The sequence below is a fragment of the Gorilla gorilla genome, chromosome 5 (genome assembly GCF_029281585.2).
Source record: "Gorilla gorilla gorilla isolate KB3781 chromosome 5, NHGRI_mGorGor1-v2.1_pri, whole genome shotgun sequence".
NCBI lineage: Eukaryota > Metazoa > Chordata > Mammalia > Primates > Hominidae > Gorilla > Gorilla gorilla.
The window spans coordinates 53,843,478-53,868,277 of NC_073229.2; the positions used below are offsets into that span (position 1 = coordinate 53,843,478).

General features: G+C 40.6%; 1 protein-coding gene and 1 pseudogene across 8 annotated transcripts in view; one reads left to right on the forward strand and one right to left on the reverse strand.

Annotated features, from left to right (window-relative positions):
- MAPK14 (mitogen-activated protein kinase 14) overlaps positions 1-24,800 on the forward strand; it is a 96,180-nt gene that overhangs the window by 53,200 nt on the left and 18,180 nt on the right. For 4 of the 8 annotated variants that reach the window (XM_031012104.3, XM_055390288.2, XM_055390289.2 and 1 more), the window contains exons 9-10: positions 14,781-14,860; positions 21,382-21,460. In XM_031012104.3, the coding sequence (XP_030867964.1) occupies positions 14,781-14,860; positions 21,382-21,460 (159 nt within the window). Of the gene's footprint in view, positions 1-14,780; positions 14,861-18,993; positions 19,074-21,381; positions 21,461-24,800 lie in introns of all 8 variants that reach the window. The other 4 variants (XM_031012105.3, XM_063707559.1, XM_063707560.1 and 1 more) reach the window with 2 other exon arrangements.
- On the reverse strand, positions 10,793-11,617 carry LOC109027141 (ADP-sugar pyrophosphatase-like; annotated as a pseudogene).

The window sequence follows — 24,800 nt, forward strand, 5'->3', positions numbered from 1 at the left end:
GCTCATGCTTTTTTGATGTCATATTTTAGACTGTATTGCCAAATTCAAGGTCATGAATAATTTACCCCTATGTTTTCTACTAAGAGTTTTGTAACTACTAGGAATATAATAGGGTTTAGCTCTTATACTTAGGTCTTTGATCCATTTTGAATTAATTTTTATAGATGATGTGAGGTAGGGGCCCAACTTCATTCTTTTGCATCTGGAAGTCCAGTTATTCTAGCACCATAAAGAGACTATTACTTCCCTCATCAAATCAACATGGTACCCTAGGATTTCTCCTTTGTTTTTTGATTCATTCACCTTTTACCTGTTTCTTAGAAATTTGGTATATATAATTAGCAATACACGTGTGGGTTTAATTCTGGACTCTCGGTTCTATTCTATTGGTTTATATATCTATCCTTATGGCAATACCACACTGTTTTGATCACTGTAGCTTTATAGTAAGCTTTGAAATCAGGAAGTGTGAGTCTTCCAGCTTTGTTCTTCTTTTTCAAGATTGCTTTGACTATTCTGGGTCCCTTGTAATTTCATATGAATTTAACAATGGCATTTCTATTTCTGCAAAAAAAGGCTTTAGAATTTTGATAGGGATTGTGTCAGATTTTTAGATCACTTTAAGTGATATTGACATCTTAACCACTATTAAGTCATCCTGTTCATGAACACAGGATCTCTTTCCATTTATTTAAGTCTTTATTTTTTTTTCAGCAGTGTTTTATAGTTTTCAGTTGTAAAGTATTTTACCTTGGTTAAATTTTTTCCTATGTATTTTATTATTTTTGCTGCGATTATAAATGGAAATTCTTTGGTGTGTTCATTGTTGATATATAGAAACCAAATTAATTTTTGATTGTTGATCTTACACCCTGCAAATTTGCTCTATTTATTTATTAGCTCTAGCAGCTTTCTTCTAGATTCTTTGTGATTTTCTATATATAGGGTTATGTCATCTGCAAACAGAGATAGTTTTATTTCTTCCTTTCCAATTTAGATGCTTTTAATTCTTTCTCTTGTCTAATGTAATGGCTCTGTCTAGAACTTCTGCTACAATGCTGAATAGCAACAGTGAAAGTAGGCATCCTTGTCTTGTTCCTGTCTTAGGGGGAAAGCTTTCAGTCTCTTCCCATTGAGTATGATGTTAGCTGTTGGTTTTTCATGAATGCCCTTTATCATGTTGGGGAAGTTCTCTTCTTTGGTAGTCCATTTCACATTGCTATAAAGAAATACCTGAAACTAGGTAATTTATCAAGAAAAGAGGTTTATTTGGCTCACAGTTGCACAGCTGTAAAAGAAGCATTGTGCCAGCATCTGTTTCTGGTCAGGACCTCAGGAAGCTTTCACTTATGGTGGTAGGGGGAACAGGCATGTCACATGTCAAAGGAGGGAGCAAGAGAGATGCCAGACTCTTTTAAACAACCAGCATTTGCATGAACTAATAGAGCGAGAACTCACTCATTAATGTGGGGAGGGAACCAAGCCATTCATGAGGGATCCAAGACCCTAACACCTTCAATCAGGCCCCACCTCCAACATTGGGGATCACATTTCAACATATTTGGAGGGGACAAAACATCCCAACCCTATCACTTTCTGTTCAAAGTTTTCTGAGTATTTTTATCTGAATTTTAAATGTCATTAAAATTTTATTTAGATTACATTTAAACTTAATTACACATGGCTAGTGGTATTGGTTTATGCATTTTTAGATCTCTTCAAGTTATCTTCCTGTTCTACCTTTTTCTTGGGTTTTGTAATTAGTCTCCTTCTTGAAACATTATTTTGGTACTGGTTGTTAGTAATTCCTGGATTTCCTTTAAAGATATAAGAAATACTGGGGAGGGGACAAGATGGACAACTAGAAATAGCTGCAATCAGAGGCTTCCAACAAGAAGAACGAAAACGGTGAGTGAATCCTGCACCGGCAACTGAGGTATTCACCTTCTCTCAATGGGACTGACTAGGTGGTTGGCATGACCCATGGAGAGTGAGGAAAAGCAGGGTGGAGCGACAGCCCACCTGGGAGCTGCAAAGGGCAAGGGGAGCTCCCACCCCAAGCCAAGGGAGGTGGTGAGTGATTGTTCTACCCTGTCCAGGAAATCATGCTTTTTCCAAGGATCTGTGCAACCTGTGATTCAGGAGATCCCCCTCATGAGCACATGCCACCAGGGCCTTGGGTCCCAAGCACAGAGCTGTGTAGGTTCTTGGTAGCCTCTTGGCTGGAGACTACATAAGACTACTGAGTTCCTTGGGGAAGGGGTTGCTGTCATCACTGCAGCTCCAGTCTGCTGTTTTCCCCTGCTGGTGCTGGAGAGACTGGGCGGTTGGGACCCAGAAGGAATTCCCTACAGTGCAGACCCTACAGTGGTGGTGGCACATCATGGCCAGACTGACTCTTTAGGCTGAACTCTGACTCATCCCCCTACATGGGGCAGGGCCTCTCTGCGGGAATTTCAGCAACTCCAGCCAGGGGTTTACAGACAGAATTCCAGTCTCCCTGGGATGGAGCCCCTGGTGGGAGGGGTGGCCACAGTCTCCACAGATCAGCAGACTTTAGTCTTTCCCCTTGCTGGCTCTGAGGAATCCAGGCAGTCTGGATGAGTGAGATTCCCCCCAGTGCAGCACACCCCCTCCACCAAGGGGCAGCCAGAGTGCTTCGTTAGGTGGACCTGTGCCTCTTGACTGGATGAGACCCCTCCAACAGGGGTCACCAGACACCTTATACAAGAGCGTTCCCACTGGCATCAGGTTGGTGCCCCTCTGGGACGGAGCTCCCAGAGGAAGGAACAGGCAGCCATCTTTGCTGTTCTGCAGTCTCCACTGGTGACACCTCCAGGTACAGGAGGGACCCAGGCAAAGAGTCTGGAGTGGACCCCCAGCAAACTGCAGCAGCCCTGTGGAAGAGGGGCCTGACTGTTAAAAGCAAAACAAATGGAAAGCAACAACAACATCAACAAAAAGGTCCCCACCAAAACCCCTCCAAAGGTTAGCAGCCTCAAAGTTCAAAGCTAGATAAAGTCATGAAGATGAGAAAGAATCAATGAAAAAACACTGAAAACTCAAAAAGCCAGAGTGCTTCTTTTCCTCCAAATGATCACAACACCTCTCTGGCAAGGGCACAGATGTGGGCTGAGGCTGAGATGGATGAATTGACAGAAGTAGACTTCAGAAGGTGGATAATAATGAACTTCACTGAGCTAAAGGAGCATGTTCTAACCCAATGCAAAGAATCTAAGAACCATGATAAAACATTACAGGAGCTGTTAACCAGAATAACCAGTTTAGAAAGGAACATAAATGATGGAGCTGAAAAACACAACATGAGAACTTCATAATGCAACCACAAGTATCAATAGCCAAATAGACCAAGTGGAGGAAAGAATTTCAGAGCTTGAAGACTATCTTGCTGACAAGATAAGAGAAGAATGAAAGGAAATGAACAAAACTTTTGAGAACTATGGGATTACGTAAAAAGACTGAACCTGCGAATGATAGGGGTACCTAAAAGAATTGGGGAGAATGGAAACAAGTTGGAAAACACACTTCAGGATATCACCCAGGAGAACTTCCCCAACCTAGCAAGACAGGCCAACATTCAAATCAGGAAATCCCTAGAGAACCCCAGTAAGCTACCCCATGAGAAGATCAACCCCAAGATACATAATCATCAGATTCTCCAAGGTTGAAATGAAGGAAAAAATACTAAGGGCAGCCAGAAAGAAAGGCTAGGTCACCTACAAAGGGAAGCCCATCAGGCTAAGAGTGGACCTCAGCAAAAACCCTATAAGCCAGAAGAGATTCGGGGCCAATATTCAACATTCTTAAAGAATTTCCAACCCAAAATTTCATATCTGACCAAACTAAGCTTCATAGTCGAAGAAGAAATAAAATCCTTTTTAGACAAGCAAATGCTGAGGGAATTCGTCACCACCAGGCCTGCCTTGCAAGAGCTCCTGAAGGAAGCACTAAATATGGAAAGGAAAAACTTACTGGCCACTATAAAAACACACTGTTTTCTTTTACCAGTAACACTATGAAGCAGTTACCTCAACAAGTCTGCAAAATAACCAGCTAGCATCATGATGATAGGATCAAATTCACACATAAAAAATATTAACCTTAAATGTAAGTGGGCTAAATGCCCCAATTAAAAAACACAGAACGGCAAGCTGGATAAAGAATCACGACCCATCAGTATGCTGTTGTATTCAAGAGACCCATCTAACATGCAAAGACATACAAAGGCTCAGAATAAAGGGATGGAGGAAAATTTACCAAGCAAATGGAAAGCAGAAAAAGGCAGGGGTTGCAATCCTATTTTCTGACAAAACAGACTTTGAACCAGCAAATATCAAAAAAGACAAGGGCATTACATAGTGGTAAAGGGCTCAATTCAACAAGAAAAGCTAACTATCCTAAATATATATGCACCTAATACAGGAGCACCCAGATTTATAAACCAAGTTCTTAGAGACCTACACAGAGACTTAGACTCCCATACAATAATAGTGTGAGACTTTAATACCCGACTGTCAATATTAGACAGATCATCAAGCAGAAAATTAACAAGGATATTCAGGACTTGAACTCAGCTCTGGACCTGATAGATATCTACAGAACTCTCTATCCAGAAACAACAGAATATACATTCTTCTCAGCAGCACATCGCACTTAGGCTAAAATTGATCACATAATTGGAAGTAAAACACTCCTCAGTAACTGCAAAAGAACTGAAAATATAACACACAGCCTCTCACACCACAGCACAATCAAATTAGAACTCAAGATTAAGAAACTCACTCAAAACCACACAATTACATGAAAATTGGACAACCTGCTCCTGAATGACTCCTGGATAAATAATGAAATTAAGGCGGAAATCAGAAGTTCTTTGAAACCAATGAGAACAAAGAGAACATACCAGAATCTCTGGGACACAGCTAAAGCAGTGTTAAGAGGGAAGTTTATAGCACTAAATGCCCACATCAAAAAGCTAGAAAGATCTCAAATTGACACCCTAACATCACAACTAAAAGAACTAGAGAACCAAGACCAAACAAACGCCAAAGCTAGCAGAGGACAAGAAATAACCAAGATCAGAGTGGAACTGAAGGAGATAGAGACACGAAAAACCCTTCCAAAAAAATCAGTGACTCCCAAGATCTGGTATTTTGAAAAACATAAAATAAAATAAAATAGACTCCTAGCTAGAGTAATGAAGAAAAGAAAGAAGAATCAAATAGACACAATAAAAATGATAAAGGGGATATCACCACTGACCCTGCAGAAATATGAACAACTATCAGAGAATACTATAAACACCTCTATGCAAATAAACTAGAAAATCTAGAAGAAATGGATGAATTCCTGGACACATATGACCTCCCAAGACTGAACCAGGAAAACGTTGAATCTACCAATAACAAGTTCTCAAATTGAGGCAGTAATAAATAGCCTACCAAGCAAGAAAAGCCCAGGACCAGACAGATTACAGCCAAATTCTACCAGAGGTACAAAGAAGAGCTGGTACCATTTCTTCTCAAACTATTCCAAACATACAAAAGGAGGGACTCCCCTGTAACTCATTTTATGAGGCCAGTATTATCCCAATACCAAAGCCTGCCAGAAATACAACAGAAAAAGAAGACTTCAGGCCAATATCCCTGATGAACATCGATGCAAAAATCCTCAGTAAAATACTGGCAAACCAAATCCAGCAGCATGTCAAAAGCTTATCCATCCACCACGGTCAAGTCAGCTTCATCCCTGGGATGCAAGGCTGTTTTAACATATGCAAATCAATAAACATAATTGATCACATAAGCAGAACTAAAGGCAAAAACCACATGATTATCTCAATGGATGCAGAAAAGGCCTTTAATAAAATTCAACATCCCTTCATGTTAAAAACTCTCAGTAAACTAGGTGTTGATGGAACATACCTCAAAATAAGTCATTTAAGACAAACCCACAGCCAGTATCTTACTGAATAGGCAAAAGCTGGAAGCATTCCCCTTCAAAACTGGCACAAGGATGCCCTCTTTCCCTACTCCTAATTCAACATAGTATTGGAAATTCTGGCCAGGGCAATCAGGCAAAAGAAAGAAATAAAGGGTATTCAAATAGGAAGAGAGGAAGTAAAACTCTGTTTGCAGGTGACATGATCCTATATCTAGAAAACCTTGTTGTCTCAGCCCAAAAGCTTCTTAAGCTGATAAGCAACTTCAGCAAAGTCTCAGGATACAAAATCAAAGTGCAAAAATCACAACTATTCCTATACACCAACAGTAGGCAAGCAGAGAGCCAAATCATGAATGAACTCTTATTCACAACTGCTAAAAGAGAATAAAATACCCAGAACTATAGCTATTAATAACAAGGGAAGTGAAGGACCTCTTCAAGGAGAACTACAAACCACTGCTGAAGGAAATCAGAGAGGACACAAACAAATGGAAAAACATTCTGTGCTCATGGATAGGAAGAATCAATATCATGAAAATGGCCATATTGCCCAAAGTAATTTATAAATTTAATGCTATTCCCATTAAACTACTGTTGACATTCTTCACAGAATTAGAAAAAAATTTAAAATTCATATGGAACCAAAGAAGAGTCCATATAGCCCAAACAATTCTAAGCAAAAAGAACAAACCTGGAGGCATCACACTACCTGACTTCAAACTATACTACGAGGCTACAGTAATCAAAACAGCATGGTACTAGTACAAAAACAGACCAATGGAACAGACTAGAGATCTCAGGAATAAAACTGCGCATCTACAACCATCTGATCTTCAACAAACTGACAAAACGAGCAATGGGGAAAGGATTCCCTATTTAATAAATGGTGCTGGGAGAACTGGCTAGCCATGTACAGAAAATTGAAACTGGACCCCTTCCTTACACCTTATACAAAAATTAACTCAAGATGGATTAAAGACTTAAATGTAGAACCCAAAACTATAAAAACCCTAGAAGAAAATCTAGGCAATATCATTAAGGACATAGACATGGGCAAAAATTTCATGATGAAAACATCAAAAGCAATGGCAACAAAAGCAGAAACTGACAAATGGGCTTCTGCACAGCAAAAGAAACTATCGTCAGAGTGAACAGACAACCTACAGAATGGGAGACAGTTTTTGCAATCTACCCATCTGACAAAAGTCTAATATCCAGAATCTACAAGGAATTTAAACAAATTTACAAGAAAAAAACCCATTAAAAAGTTGGCAAAGGGCCAGGCACAGTGACTCATGCCTGTAATCCCAGCACTTTGGGAGGCTGAGGCAGGTGGATCACGAGGTCAGGAGATCGAGATCATCCTGACTAACGTGGCGAAACCCCATCTCTACTAAAAATGCAAAAAATTAGCCAGGCATGGTGGTGTGCGCCTGTAGTCCCAGCTACTCAGGAGGCTGGGGCAGGAGAATGACGTGAACCCAGGAGGCGGAGCTGGCAGTGAGCCGAGATCACACCACTGCACTCCAGCCTGGGCGACAGAGCGAGACTCCATCTCAAAAAAAAAAAAATTGGCAAAGGACATGAACAAACACTTCTCAAAAGAAGACATTTATGCAGCCAGTGAAAAAAAGCTCAGTGTCACTGACCATTAGAGAAATGCAAATGAAAACCACAATGAGATACTGTCTCATGCCAGTCAGAATGGTGATTATTAAAAAGTCAAGAAACAACAGATGCTGGTGAGGCTATGGAGAAATATGAACACTTTACACCATTGGTAGGAATGTAAATTAGTTCAACCATTGTGGAAGACTGGTGAAATCCTCAAAGACCTAGAACCAGAAATAACATTTGACCCAGCAATCCCATTACTGAGTATATACCCAAAGGAATATAAATCATTCTGTTACAAAGATACATGCATGTGTATGTTGATTGCAGCAGTATTCACAATAGCAAAGACATGGAATCAACCCAAATGCCCATCAGTGATGGACTGGATAAAAAAACATGGTACATATACACCATGGAATACTATACAGCCATAAAAAGGAATGAGATTGTGCCCTTTGCGGGGACACTGATGGAGCTTGAAGCCATTTTCCTCAGAAAGCCAAACACCACATGTTCTCACTTACAAGTGGGAGCTGAACAATGAGAACACATGGACACATGGAGGAGAACAACACATGCTGGGGCCTGTTGGTGGGGTGGGGGTCAGGCGGAGGGAACACATCAGGATAAATAGCTAATGCATGCGGGGTTTAACACCTAGGTGATGGATTGATAGGTGGAGCAAACCACAATGGCACATATTTACCTATGTAACAAACCTGCACATCCTGCACGTGTATCTCAGAACTTTAATTTAATTTAAAAATAATATAAGAAATACTCATTTTTGTCTTAAAGCCAATAATGTGTTATCAGATTAGAAATTATTGTTGTTTGTGACTTTGCAGAACCCTTCCATCTGGCCTAATAATAGTATTATTATTTTTTAAAGAATGAAGCCCTTTCTTAAAAGCCTAGTTGACTAGGGATATCAAGTGGACACAGCTGACAGAACTTTGTACTAGAAAGGAGGGAGGATACAGAATGTCTCTTCAGGTACAGTACTAACTTATTTCAAATACCATAGATCTTGAAATGAATAAGCCACTTAGAAAATTCTGTTACCAACACTTAACACTCTGCAGCTTAAGGAAGAGAGAAAGTTTTATAGCCCTGTTATGCATCAAATACCGTTTTTCTACCAGAGATCACAGCCTTGGCTTGCTGTTGTTTTCCTTTTCTACATAATCAAGTGAATTTCCTTATGTGTAAAACCTTCTTTAATTTTAACAGAAATGGTGCTCTTAAGACATAATGGGTTAATGGAGCTGAGTTAAAATCCACTTGCCATCAGTTACTGCCCTGGTCTGTGGGAGTTTTCTTAGTGTATTAAATTTGCTTCTTCTATTTTTTTTTTATTTCTTCTTTTGCAAACATGTTTTGAAATATTTCAGACATACCACTAGACAAAGAATAATAAACACCTCTGTTCATACTGTCCTGCTTGTGAGTTAAAACACTGGCAATAGAGCTAAAGCTTCTGGAGACCCTTCTCTCACAACTGCCCATCACTTTCAGTCATTGGTTTCAAATACTCTTTCTTTTTTTTTTTTTTTTTGAGGTGGAGTCTCACTCTGACGCCTAGGCTGGAATGCAGTGGCGCAATCTCAGCTCACTGCAACCTCCACCTCCTGAGGCTGGTCTAGAACTCCAGACCTCAAGTGATCTGCCCGCCTTGGCCTACCAAAGTGTTGGGATTACAGGTGTGGCCACTGCACCCTGCCAAATATTCTCCCTCTCTCTTTTTTTTTTTTTTTTTTGGAGACAGAGTCTTGCTCTGTCGCCCAGGCTGGAGTGCAATGGCGCAATCTCTGCTCACTGCAACCTCCACCTCCCGTGTTCAAGCGATTCTCCCTGCCTCAGCCTCCCGAGTAGCTGGGATTACAGGTGCACGTCATCACGCCCGGCTAATTTTTGTATTTTTAGTAGAGACAGGATTTTACCATGTTGGCCAGCCTGGATGTTCTCTCATTTTTAAAAAGTAGTTTCACTTTAGACACCAAAAGCAAGTGTCCTAATAAATGCTGAAGAAGAAAAATATTTTATTAGGTTATTTGCCCTTTCCTCTCTAACTTGAGAATACATTATCTCAGAAAAAGGTAGAATCCTCAGATTTGTCCATAAACCAAGGGTCCCTTAAGAAATTTTCTTTGTGTTACAGTGAAAATGACTATTTTGACAACTTGGAAGATAAGGAGCTAGGCTAAGTCTTATTCTAGTCTATCCTGTCTGTCACCAGGAAGATTTCCTACCTTCCCAAAGGTTAGTGCTCCACTTCACCCCTATGTGGATTTATGTCTTTGAAAATTACTGCTCATGGCAGGTAGGTCCTGCAATTGGTCCTTTTATTCATCTTCAACTTTCTGGCCTGTGGAGGTTTTTTAGGAGGGCCTGGAGCACTTAGAACTGACTAGAATATCCCTCTTTTACTTTCCCTAGAAATATCCTGTTATGCTTAGTTTTTTTGTTTTTTTTTTTTTCTTTACCTGTTCATTCTGACTGACTTTTGCTTCTGTTAAAGATGACTTCGTCTAAAGAGTAATCTTAGGCTTAAGTTGTTCTTTTCTTCATTTGTTTTAGAAAGATTCAGGAGATTTATGATTTGAATTTTGACGTTGTGATCATTACAATTAAAACACATTTTAAACTAATAGTAAAAATATTTTCTACCTAAGAGAAAAAGGGCTAAACCTATTACAAAGGATGGCTCACTGTGGAAATAACTGATTGTCACGATGTGATGAGTTTTGCTTTACTCTGCTAATGTGGCTACGTGACGCTCCTTCTGGTCTTAACTGCCTGGACAAATCATAGTGGCCTTATAGTAGCTGGTACTGTTGGAAGACTGGCCTGTATTTCAGTGGATTTACCAGCTTTTGAAGAACCCATGGTGATTTCTTCTGAGGTTTGCATGTTTTAACTTCCTTCATGCAAATGCTTTTAGTTACTAAGATTTTTATTTTACGTTGTGTGTTTTTCCATGGAGTATGGTCATTCTGTGTTTTGAGGGCAAGGCAGTGGGGTAAAGCTGAGTTGAAAAGCATAATATGGCTCATCTTTTCTTTTATTTCTTTTTTTTTTTTCATTTCTTGCTGCTTTTATTTTACGAAAAAGCTAATTCAAATCTACATTAAACTAAGTTGAATACAAAGCCTTTGTGAAGAAGGCCTGGTAGTCTCATTTACAAAAATGGCCAGTGTCGTCTTCGGCCTTAAAATTTCAGGACGGGCACTTCAAATGGCTTCGCATTTGCATGTTTCAGTGCTAGAGCATGGGAATAGACTCTGGCATCCACTGTAAGATGTTTTTCAGCTACGAGAGCATCGAGTCCCTGCAGCAGGTCATTCTTGGGTAACGAAATGACTTCCACAAATTCTCCATCCCCTGGCTTTGGCTTGGGCCTTACATTTTCTGCGTCATCTCCGTTAATGATTACTGTCACGATGTGTGTGGTATAGTTTGACAAACCTGGGTCCATACAGACCACTGGAGAACATTCGGCAACGTCCCCTTTGTAGCCAGTTTCTTCCTCAAGCTCCCAAAGAGCAGCTGCTCCTGGGGTTTCACCATCATCTATGAGTTCCCTGCAGGGAACTCTATGCAGTAGCCACCCATTGGTGGTCAGACTGTTTCACCAGAACGATACACTTGTAGTGAAGCGTTCTCTGCAGCACAGGGATGACCGCTACATCATCACCAGTCTGTTCTCTCCTGGTTGTATGTTTCACTGAGTCCCAAGTTCCAGTTTTACCAGTAGGAGCCATGTATGTTGTTTTTTCAAGTTTGACCCATTTTCCTTCTGAAATTAACTCCTCTGAAATAATATAGTGTTTCCATTCTGAGACAATTCAGTTAGTTCTTGGCTCTCCCTTTTCAAACTAGTCTTTACAGCCCTCAGGAGAGAAGTTCACCTCCAAGGTGTAGGAGTGACAAAGGGAAGAGGACAAAAGAACTACTGGAGGCAGCAGTGTCAGCATACGCCGGTGCCACGACTCAAGACATTGGCACCTCCCGAGGTGCTGAAAGGATGTGCCATGGCTCATCTTTTCAAGTCAACCAGTATTTTTCAAGCTGCTCTGTGGAAGGTGCTGGGAACAGGATGGTACCTGTCCTTAAAACCAGAATGATCAGACTCAGTGGAAAGAGTTACAAGAGTTACTTGAACAACTGTCTCTGATTATAAAATAAGATGGAGTGATAAATACACTAGAATAGAGTTATAGATAAGCTATTGAAAAAAATCCAAGAAGACTTCATGGCAGAGTTCTTGTTTGAATAGGACTTCAAAGTGTAAATAGGAATAGAGAAGGCTTGGAAGGACGGGAGAAGGGGGAGGTATTCTGGTTTATGAGTTACATAAATAAGTACTTGGAAGCTTAGAAGTGCCTGGAATATCTGATGTGAGTTGAAGCATTGAGTGCATTAAAGAATAATAATTTGAGCCAGAGTCAAACTAGGCTTGATTCTTTAGGCCTGATATTGTTTCATGCCAGCAGAGGTGGGAGAGAGGGTTTCCCAGCTCATTGATGTAATGAGCCACTGTGACTAATGGAAAGTGCATATTCTTCAGGTAGGTTGGAGTGAAGTTCAGGTAGTTGAGAAATTCACAGCTCAGAGAGCCTGTCTTCCTTAGAGTATAAAAATTGACTCTCAGCCGGGCACGGTGGCTCACGCCTGTAATCCCAGCCCTTTGGGAGGCCGAGGCAGGCAGATCATGAGGACAGGAGATCGAGACCATTCTGGCTAACATGGTGAAACCCCGTCTCTACTAAAAATACAAAAAATTAGCCGGGTGTGGTGGCAGGCGCCTGTAGTCCCAGCTACTCTGGAGGCTGAGGCAGGAGAATGGCGTGAACCTGGGAGGTGGAACTTGCAGTGAGCCGAGATCGTGCCACTGCACTCCAGCCTGGGCGACAGAGCGAGAGACTCCGTCTCAAAAAAAAAAAAATAAAAAAACTGACTCTCATTGTTAAGTAGTCAGAAAGAAGTCTCTTGAACGAGAGTACCAATATCAAAAGCTTCATTTTAGAGATTACTTTTGATGCACATATTGTAAAGCCACTTGTTTGAGATTTGAAGTAGTCAAGATTTTTCCCATATATGATTTACTTTATCTTGTGGTGGCTACTCAGTTAAATATATTCCTGAAGAGTGTTAAAGTGAGGAAACTAAATTTTTTAAATTGAGTCATTTTAGATGAGCAAGAATATTTTTTTACTGATTTTTATTGTAATATAATTAATCTGATTATTTTAGAGCAAGAGAGTATCCATCCCACCCCCATTCCTACTCTGTCCCATGAACATATGCTGTAAGATTTTTTACTTGACAACATCTTGAACTGAGAAGCCAGTATTAAAATCTTAACCTTTATAACACAATGATTTTTGCCATTTGCAGATGACAAAATTCCCTGTTATTCTTAATTTAGAAATAATGTGAGTGGACTTGTTTCTAGTTTGTTTTTGCTTGCTAAAGAACACAGGTTGTTTGGGTTTAGGATGGGGTTTGGCGCACCTTTTCTGAAAGGGCCAGGTAGTTAATATTTTAGGCTTGGGAACCATATGGTAACTGTGCTTGTTGTAATTGGAAACACCTATAGACTGTACATAAATGAATGGGCATGGCTGTGTTCTAATAAAACTTTATATATAAAACAGGCAGAGACTGGGGTTTGCTGACTCCAGCCTAGAATTTTCTTCCATTTAAGCTGATTTCATGTCTGAAAGAAAGTAAAAGACAAGATGTCAAATTACTGCCTTAAGTTATTCCTATAATGTAGGCACCTGTGGCTTATAGAGACTGTTGTTTTTAAGTGCTGCTATGTTGCCTTTATATGTATAACCATAAGCAAAAATTTCTTTCATCCTGCTCTACCTTTTCCTCAAATATTTTGACTACCTGTCATGTACCAGATGTTAGGCTGGGGATAAATGGTGAAGAGGCAGAGTGGCCCCTGTCCTCGTAGAGCTGTAGACCAGTACAGGGGGCAGACAGTAGGCAAACAAAGTAATTCTAGGCTGTGATAAGCACTATGAGGTTATCAAGCATGGTGCTGAGAGAGAACTGGGGGGTGGGGTGTTATGTATATAGAGTGTTGAGGGGAGGCCTCCCTTAGGAGGTGAAGTTGAAGCTGAGACCTGAAGCCAAGAGGATTTAGTCATGTGAAAAACCTGATGGGTCAGAAGACAGTCATCCTCCCCTTCTCCCTCCCTGGAATGTCAGTCAGTATAAACGTGGATAAACTGTTCACATTTTCAGAGGAAATATTAAAAGCTATTTTATAATATTCTTCCCCCTCTTTTTAACTTCCTTTTTAGGAAAGATTAAAAGCAATGAGAACAAACAAATTTTTGTCTTCTGGTTAACACATGCACATACATTCTGAGTATACATTGAAGTGTTGGCTACCGGGATAAAAGTTTTGGCATTGTGGCCTATTATTTAGAGCCTTTGGGATGTGTGAAGTTTGTTAAGCATTGTTCATTTGCATTTTATAAGGTTGAAACCGCCTGTATTTGCGTTCTCATGGCGCTCCTAAAGGAACATGCGGTGGGAGAGCGCCCTCTGCTGGCGACTCTCCCTCATAGTGCCTACTATAGCCAGTGTGAGAGGCGAGGCTTCCCTTTAGAGGGTGTGCTCCAGTGGTCAGGCTTTGGGGTCTCACAGGCCTTCCACTGTCATATCACAAGCTCTTTAGGTCACGCTTGGGAGAATATTCATAAATAGACTTGTACATCCCTAGCTCCTGTCTTCTGCTGCTTTTTTCCTTATCTGTGGCCTTCTAATTATCAGTGCACTTTGCTGAACTGGTTACTGACACTGTGATGGCAGATGAAGAGGGCAGTGTAAACTGAGTGAAGCTCTTGTGTTTTCACCTGCTGTCTTTGGCAGCTAAGAATCAGCTAAAGTTGCCTCACTTTACTGATACATGCTGTTGACAGATGCATAAAATGAATATAAAGTGGGTATGTGTGTGGTAGCATTTTGAATCTTTGTACAGGAGGAGCATGCCCTACGTGAAGTGATCATCCTGCAGGAGCCTTGACCTAGAGGGATTAACCGTGTTGGCTAGGTTTGGGGTGTTTCATTTTTGTTCTCGGTGTGTTCTGTTTGTTTGTTTGTTTTTGTTTTGTTTGTCATTGTTTGTTTTTCATTTTTATTTTGTCCCAACATTTTCCTTTATGGTCCACCATTAGATATTGATCAGTTGAAGCTCATTTTAAGACTCGTTGGAACCCCAGGGGCTGAGCTTTTGAAGAAAATCTCCTCAGAGTCTGTGAGTTGATGCTTTGTAATTATCTGCCCTGTTGGGAGCCTCTGCCACTTGCCTTCTACCAATCTGTACTTTGACCTGGGTGTGTTTGTAAGCACACATGCCCTTTGTGTGCTGACTTCCAGGATGAGTGAGGTATAAGACAGTGTGAGTGTGTGTGTGTGTGCATGCATGTGTGCCTGCTTGCATGCACAAGTGTGTTTTATTCTCTATCTGGGTACACACTAAGATCACGGGAGCCTCCATTAGACAATAGTATCCCAGTAAAGCAATGAGATTTGAGATTCTAATTCATTCCAAGAGATTAATGTAAAATTTGTGTCTCTGTCCTCAAGCCCTGACTTTCTTCTTTCTCAGAAGTTTCATGTATGCTGTAGAGCTCTTTTCACTGTTTCTAGTGTTTGTTCTCAGAGCATGAGCTTCACCATGTATTTAGTTTAACTTAATCACTAAAAGAATAAAATGTACATTGTCTGCACACTGTTGCCCCTTCCCAGAAGTTATTTTTTATTGTTTTAGAATAGATACTCACATATCCTATGTAAAATGTTTGTTCCCAACAGAGTGACCTTTCTACCCAGTCCCTAGACCCCACTCAGAAGAAACAACTTCACTCCTGATACCTCAGTTACACAGGAGTGTGGTTATAAATTTTCCTCCTATTGCCTTGTAATTATAAGTTAGATAACCTGAGACAGAGTTTGGAACTAGTGCTTTCTTGCTTCAAAGCAGGGACTTAGACAGAAGCCATGGGAACGTGAGTCTGGCTTACTTTTGCTATGATTTCCTGCTCTTGGTCATTTTCTTGGGCCAGAGGCATGAGAGAAGCCATGAAAGCCCAGCTTTTCTTTTTCCCTCGATCTGCTGCCAGGCAGTTGAACAAAAGGAAAAAAGAGCTATGGAGCCAAGCTCCAGTTATGCCTTCCTGGATTCTCCTCCCAACATTTATGACTGAAGGGGCCCTTTGCCTGGTTGGGAAGACGGCTGGGTAGCTTGAGGCAAGCATAAGCAGGTGAGTTGGAACCGTTCATCATCTTCCTGACAAAATAAAGAATACCGTCATCTGGTATGTATCCGGTACATTTCTTGAAAGGATCCCAAAGCCCAGTGTATTTCTGAACCTCCACTCTGAATTTGTTTCATTTACTTATTTAAGATAAGCAAAAGCCCAGAAGGGCAGTGACTTTTCCATGTCATGCACTGAATCACGTGGCAGAGCTGAGTGTAGATCCCAGATGTTCTGATAACATGATCCAAACTATAATCCCATGTGATTACACACTATTTTGAAAGTCATTGTCAGTGTTGCCACAATGTCAACCTAAAGAGGTATTTTTTTCCCCTTTATGATATGTAGAAGCTGGATTAGAGTGAATCAAAGATATCAGATGATGCTTAGAAAGAGCAGTACTTTTTTTTTTTTTTAATGTTTTTGCTTAGAAACACTGTCTTGCAGTAAGAGGACCTAAGGGCAGAGGGAGGAGCTCAATTAATAAATAGTGCTAATGAGACCAAGCAAATTCATTTCCTTCCTGAGAGTGTCTCCTAGCAGCCCTTTCTTAGTCTTCTCTTCCATCCCAACCATCTGCCCTATAGATATGTGCTATTAGTCATTTGGAATTGGATTAGGAATTCAAAGTCTAGGTAAAATAGTCAATAGTATTTATCTGTCATTAATCCATCACTTATTTTTAAGAAAGAAACAGTGAGTGCACAGCCTAATAATGGAGGTCCGTCTGTGAAATGAGGCACATTATACATTTCAACAGCTCTACTGAAATTGAGTACCAGAATACAGAACTTAACTCAAATAATATTATATTGAGTATAAGAATAAGAAAGGTTTTTTTTTGTTTGTTTCCTACATAATTGGGGCGAGTGGATAAAAGTAGTTTAAACATCATAAGGGGTAGACAAGATTAATTTGATGTTCATGACACGGCCCAAGTACCTGTTTATCTTAAAAGCGCATGATGTATGGGAACAGAATGGAAAAATAAGGCCAGGTGAGTAAAATTGTTCAGAGATTTTAAAAATTAAAAAAAGAAAAAAGACATTAGTGAAGGAGTGCAGTAAATAGCCAACAGCTGTTTTCATTCTCCTGAAAAGTAGTGAAGTAGTGATGGCAATAATTATGAAGAAATTGAATGCCGAGTAAGAGAATGCAGTAATGGATTTAGAACCTATTAGAATGAGCCATAGGAAAAGGTATAAATGGGTCGTGATGGAGGCCAAGGACAGAGAATTCATTTGGTTAATGTCCCAGTATCTATAATAATCAGTGAAAGAACAAGAAAATCATATTAAGAAAGCAAAAGCAGACTGGGCACAGTGGCTCACATTTGTCATCACAGCACTTTGGGAGGCTGAGGCAGGAGGATCACTCGAGGCCAGGAGTTTGAGGCTTCAGGGAGTGGTGATCATGCACTGCACTCCAGCCTGGGCGACAGAGCAAGACCTTGTCTTTAAAAATAAATAAACTAATTAATTAAATTAGATAAAAAAGCGAAGACCTGACTCATTCACATTTTCCTCCAGAAATAGAATCTTTCTAACTTCTTGACAGAAAGGGGATATAATAACCTCTTTGACTAAAGGAGACAAAGACAGAAAATGTGCAGGCCAGGTATCATTCACAGAAAGAAAGGGGAAGTGGAGGATTTTTACATTTTAAGACCCAACTGGTATTCTGCTATTGCTGGTTTACTTTGTGGCCCCTTTTTGTTATTTCCCTTGGCATGAAAAGTATCATTTGTTATGTGATTTGTTAAAGGTAACTCTAAATTCTGTTATCTGTACTCCTAACAAAATAAAGAATTCCATCATCTGGTATGGATCTGTTAACGTTTCTTAAAAGGACCACAAATCAAAGTGTATTTCCTACCCCCTTTTGGAATTTACTGGCCTCTGTCTTTGGGCTTAGGGAGCATAAAAGGCAGCGTAAAAGGAGCGTAAAAAGCTAGAGCACATGGCTCTAGCTCCCTCCCTGTGGCCATCCTTAAACAGATTACTGCTAAGTCATCTGACCACTAGGGAGTTCAGTTCAGAGGACGAGCTAAAGCAGAAAAATTATTTGGGAAAGCCATGAAGAAGTAAAATTGCTTGGCCATGGTGCTTATTAAAGATGACGCTTCACCTGAATGAGGGAATTAGTAGTTAACAAGAACAGGACTAGAAAAGGGGTTTATTGAATTACATTGAAGATTTTTAAAATCTCATCACTTCTGCTCTTAGTAGGAACATGATAAACAGTTCTGACATTTTAGAAGAGGGCGAGTTGTATTAACATTGATGGAACAGTTAAAAGAGAGAAGTTGTAGTACAGCTTACATATGTGCCTATACATATAGAAAATCTCATAGTTCTGCTCTTATCAGATGCTTGCAGAGTATTCTGCAGACTTCCCTCCAGCTGTTTGTTAAATGAGGTTAGTCTGTTCGCTTGTTGAAGAGACTTGTGGAGGAAATCATGTGGCATGCTTTAACACTGTCAGCAGCCTGTGACTTCTGTTTTGCCTTTCCATTAGCCTCTAACCTTCTCCTCTTCTCCTCTTTCTTCATTTACCATTTTGTGTTTGTGGCAAGTATTTTAAATGTACCACTAACTAATGTCTTTGAAATGTGGCATTGCTTATTAACCCAGATGCCCACGTGTGTCTTAATTCGGAGGGATGGTGCCTTGGAGAACCTGTGCCGCAAAAGTTTAGTCTCTTCCTTGAATGGATATGTTGGATATTTTATTTTGTTCAAAGTTGAGTCAAAGTTTTTGGAATCATCTATATTTCTCCCACAAACAGGTTTTGGCCATCAGTACTTGAAAACAGTTCTCTGGCTGGCATCCTGGGTCAAGGGGCAGTCTGTTTCCAGGGAACCTAAAATATTTAACAGTAAAGATGATGCTAAAACCAAAGAAAAGTAATTTTTCTTATCTGCGTGGCCAGTCACTGGCTACGTGCCTAGTTACTCATGTCATTCACAGAAGTGTACTTTAGCATGCAGCTGTGGGCTCTCGGGTAGGGGGAATGGGGGGTAGGTTTTTTTGGCTGTTTGGGGGTGGCTTTTTGACCTTTTTAAAAACGAGTTGAAAATTATTTTTTGCACTGTATGTTTAACAATGCCCTTGACTAGGCATCTAAGATATTAACCAGCTTCAGCAGATTATGCGTCTGACAGGAACACCCCCCGCTTATCTCATTAACAGGATGCCAAGCCATGAGGTGAGAACAAAGAGACTGTACAGGGATGTCGCACTGAGAAGCCACATTCTCATTTTATTGCCACTGTATAACCAACAGTTCTTAACATCACTGGATGCTTGCATGTGCCTTGAGGCCTGCCTATGTGCTATTGCAAGATGTTGACTTTTGGGATAAAATGTCATCCAGTCCTGTGAGATTGGGAATATAATTAAGTAAGCTTGTAAATGGAAAATTGTTATTTTTATATTTGGTTGTGTGAATTTAGTGCTTGTGAGGCAGTTTCTTTCTAGGTGCTCTGCCTGTAGCTAGGGTGTGCTACTATCGTGACCTTTATCAGAAGGGTAGTTAACTGAAGTCCATTAGCATGCTTTCCAATTCATCCATTTTTTTAATGACCAAAAGAGTATTCTTTATTTAAAAACAAAACAAAACTGAAATATCCAATACTAATATGTACTATATTTAAAAGAAAATATACAAATAATGTAGAATAAATACAAACACTTTGGTACAGTTAGGTACCTTCTTTATTAATTATTAACTACTTAGTCTAACTCTTGTTTTATTATCAGAGATGATTGGGGCACTTCTTTCTTTCTAAGATACCCTTAATATTTTGGGGAACCAGGTTGGCATCACAGAGGGCCCTTCCCAGCAGCTTTGTTTCTACTTCAGCTATATTCAGGTCGTCTTTTGATTTATCTTTATTAAAGGGATGACTGTTCTCTGAATGAGATAGTTCTCTCTTACCTGTTTTCCCTTCCTCTTTTTATTTACATGTTCAAGTAGAAAGGGATTACAGCCATTTATGTATTCAATTCCTAAAACTTTCTTTTCAAATCAGAAAGATTCTCAATTGCTTTTCAAAGCAGACCTTTCCTCCTGACTCCACATGCAATAATTAAGAAGCGGAAGGCTGGGCGTGGTGGCGTGCACCTGCAGCCTCAGCACTTTGGAAGGCTGAGATGGGAGGATCAGTTGAGCCCAGGAGTTTGAGACCATCCTGGGCAACACAGCAATACTGCAGCTCTACAAAAAAATTTAAAAATTAGGGCATGATAGCACATGCCTATAGTCCCAGCTACTTGGGAAGCTGAGGCAGGAGGGTTGCTTGAGTCAGGAGTTCGAGGCCATAGTGAGCTGTGATTGTGCCAGTGACCTCCAGCCTAGAAAACAGAGCAGAGACTGTGTCTCTAAAAAATTTTTTTAATAAATAAAGAAGGTGAACTTGCCCAAGCAACCAGATTTTTTTTTTTTAAGACAGGATCTTAACTCTGTCACCCCAGCTGGAGTGCAGTGGCACAATCTTAGCTCACTGGAACCTCCACCTCCTGGGCTCAAGCTTCCTGGGCTCCATCTCCCTGCTCAAGCGACCCTCTTACCTCAGTCTCCCAAGTAGCTGGGACCACAGGCATGCATCACCACACCTGGCTAATTTTTTGTATTTTTGGAGACAAGTTTTCACCATGTTACCCAGGCTGGTCTCAAAAGTCCTGGGCTCAAGCGATCTGCCCACCTTGGCCTCCCAAAGTGCTGGGATTACAGGCGTGAGTCACCGTGCCTGGGCAACCAGAACCTTTTATAACCTTGTGTGTGTATGTGTAAACATAAATATACGTACATACCTTTACTGTTGGACTGTATTAAAACAGGAATTTTAAAGAGGTGGTTAAGATAGACAGCAGACTTTGCTTCTGAAGGTGATAGTGGGATAGCAGATAATGTTTCTTGAACTGTCACTTGGAACCAAGTACTGTGTTAAGAAAGTACTAGGTTTGTTATCTCTAATCTTCACTCCAACCCTGTGAGGTAGGACTGTTATATTATGTTTATATTAACTTTTTTGTTACCACTGTTACTTTGTTAGCAAGGTTTAATATTGATATCCTTTGATGTACTAAGAGCACCTACTGAAGTCAGCACTGTCAAAAGACTGCTGGTCCAAGACTTTCTTTGGGAATACCAACCCCTCTACCAATTTAGCTGTTTGAGAAGGCTGTCTCAGGGCTACTTCTTACATATCTTGGCCTCAGTTTTTAAACTTCTCATCCTGTGATCAGAAAGCTAATGAAAGAGAATTTGATTGATGAGCATTCTCGTTCACTTGAAATGCAACTGTGAGAGATAGCAGGAATAAAGAAGGTGATGATCATAACTAGGGAAGTTAGGATGGCAGTAAGGGAGAAGTTCTATCAAAGACAGTTATAAACATTGAAGTTGGTGGACTTTGTCAGTTAACACTCGTTCCTTAGCAGGACCAAGATTCTTTCTTTGAGAGCAATAACATTATTGAACAAAGTCATTCTGAAAACCCTTGTTTTTTCAGGCAAGAAACTATATTCAGTCTTTGACTCAGATGCCGAAGATGAACTTTGCGAATGTATTTATTGGTGCCAATCCCCTGGGTAAGTTGACCATATATCCTCACCTCATGGATATTGAATTGGTTATGATATAAATTGGGGATTTGAAGAAGAGTTTCTCCTTTTGACCAAATAAAGTACCATTAGTTGAATCTTGGAAGGTGATAAATATGGCTTTTATTATCTATTTGTGTTGTCAGATTTTTTTTTTAATCACATGAGATGCTTGTATGTTTAAATGATCACAGAACTTGGGATTGGGGGAATGGGCAGGTACAGTGGAGAAAGGAGAGAGAGTAATGGGAATGTTGAGAGAAAAGATTGGCGAGGCAGGAAGAAGCAGATACAGAAGAAAGCTGTAACTTGTTCACAACTGCTGTGGATTTATGGTGTCTCTGAGTGGAGGACAGAAACCACTGAAGTGCAGGTGGGTGTTTAGAGGAGCCACCCAGGAGCTCCCTGCAGGGTGCTCTGCTCTAACGGTAGCTGCCGTTGCTACAGATCCTGTCATCTTCCACACTCATGAACTTTTCCCCTCTCCTCTCTTTTCTCTGCCCTCAGAGGCGTAACCATCCTCTCCTGTTTGTGGAGCTTATTTGCTACCTAAACTTAAAGGAATGGCTTCATATGCCTTCAAGATCCTTGGCAGAGGGAAGTGATGGTGGCAGCTGAAGATATGTGTTGCCTTGGCTAAAAAAGGAGTTGCTTTATTATTATTATTATTATTATTTATTTATTTATTTATTTATTTATTTATTTATTTATTTTGGTAGTGTCAGGGTCTCGCTCTTTTACCCAGGCTAGAGTACAGTGGCACAATCATAGCTCACTGCAAGCTTGAACTCCTGGGCTCCAATGATCCTCCTGCCTCAGCCTTCCAAATAGCTAGGACTACAGGCATGCATCCCCAAGCCTGGCTAATTTTTTAAAGAATTCTTTGTAGAGACAGGGTCTCACCATCTTACTAATCATGGACTCCTGGACTCATGCAGTCTGCCCACCTCAACTTCCAAAAGTGCTGGGATTCAGACGTGAGACACTGTGCCTGGCGGACTATATTCTTTGAAGGGGAGGAGTGGTGTGTGCTTCAGATGGCCCCTGAAAGCTGCTTTGCCCGAGGCTCATTCCCTGACTCTTGAAGAGGGCAGTGGACAGTGCTGTTTAATGGTGGACACAGAAGGATCAGACCAGGACCTCCCTACAATAGGGAAGGGAGCTATGCTATGGTAACGAGTATAATCTGCCTTCTCACTTTTCTTAAGATTGTATTGTGTGGTGTGTTTTAAAATCTCACTGCATTTCTTTGCATCTGTTTGGGTCATCTGTCTTCTTAAGGGTCTTGGCAGCTATGCTTCAGGTTTAGTTTTATCTTTTTGAGGGTTGACAGCTATGCTGACCTCTTTAGAAGCTGGGGTGAAGGCAAGGTGATTTTACCTTTTTAAGTACTTCATCCATAGTGATTATGGAGAGGAATTTTAGTGTCGCTGTGATAATTCTTATAATAGCAGAGATACTCACGCTCTTTGAAGTATTGGGCAGTTGTGGATGAGTTCATGTCAGCCTTGGAGACAGAGAGTATGTCATATCTCAGCTGGGTCGCTCTCCTGCCCTAGGATGAATCCACAGTCTCATCAGGGGTGGGTACGATTCTACTGAGACTGGCTTAGGTTTGCATCTGCCCTGGCATGCTCTCATTGGCTTTGTGTGATTTATTTGAGCTGTATTATCTAGTTCAAGGGTCTGTGAGAAGCTCTCTTTGAGCTTTAAGTACTACAGGATGTTGGGAAAAGATGTTGTGTTTTTTCTTTCTTTTTTTTTTTTTTTTTTTTTTTGTGAGACAGAGTCTCGCTCTGTCGTCCAGGTTGGAGTGCAGTGGTGCGATCTCGGCTCATTGCGAGCTCCACCTCCCGGGTTTAAGTGATTCTTCTGCCTCAGCCTCCTGAGTAGCCGGGAATACAAGTGTGTGCCACCACACCTGGCTAATTTTTTGTATCTTTAGTAAAGACGGGGTTTCACCGTGTTAGCCAGGATGGTCTCGATCTCCTGACCTCGTGATCTGCCCGCCTCGGCCTCCCAAAGTGCTGGGATTACAGGCATGAGCCACTGCACCCAGCCCGTCGTGTTCTTTCTTGTCGTCGTTCTGTTCTGAAGTTGTTTCATTTTATAAGCCTTAAGTTTTGAACAGGGCAGTACTCACTGACACCCTCTTAACAGACTCAGAAAGATGTGTTAATTCATTTTTTAGGGGGAGAGGGGAGATATTTGTGTTCCAGCAGCTTATTTAGGTCACATACCTCCTGATAGGTCTTCCCATTCTTTGAAATCATGACATTGAAACCTCCAAAAGAACTAGATACCACTTTGCTAATGAGTTGAAAGGAGGCTTTGGTCCATCTGGTGCTCAGCACTGTACTTCTCAGCATTTAAACGTGCCTTACAGCCCATTGCCAAACAGTGATGTCATATAATGAGGCTCCCCTTGCTGGGCAGATGGAGCACAGTGTTACTATCACAAGCTCGTGCCCAGCATATTAACTGAGCAGGAACATGCCAGAAATATAAATATTAACAGCTCTGTTTTGTCAGCCACTGACTTTGTTTCACTGCTATTCCCAAAACATGAATTAAAACTTAAATTACTCCTTGATGTTAGTGTATGTATTTATCTGTCAAGATTTTTTTTTTTAAGAGATGGCATCTCACTCTGTCACCCAGGTTAGAGTACAGTGGCATAGTCACGGTTCACGATAACCTCGAGCTCTTGTGTTTAAGTGATCCTTCCTCTTCCCTATCCCAAGTAGCTGAGACAACAGGCACATAATGCCGTGTCCAGCTAATAAGATCTTTGAGGAATTTTTTCTTGCCCCTGACCTTATCGGTTATAAGAACATGGTCCTTTTTACCCTAGGGGTAACAGAGACTTGTCGTATAATCTGTGTTCAATTGTAAAATCAACAGCTGATAAGGTTTCTTTTTCTAAGAAGAGAAGACCATCAGAAGAATATATATATATAATCCAGGAATTCACCTAGTACTGTAAAGTGTAAACTTATGAACTTGAATTGACACATGAATATTCACTTTGTTTCTGTATCCCCTTGAAGCCCATATTTCTCCAGTGGATTACTCCGGAATTCAAGCTGTAGGACGGGTGTTTTACAGCCTCCAATATACACAGCAGTAGATCTCTATAGGAAGCTGTCCTCTTCACTACTCACCCCCACACCCTCCACATTTAAGGAGTAATTTGCAAAGTCTCAAAAGCCTTTTTCACCAGAGTGATAACTGGTTATATGGCAGTATTTATTCTCCCAAGTGCCACCATGCTGAAACACAAAAATACTCATTTGAAATATAGAGTTAGACAAATTACCATTTTGTA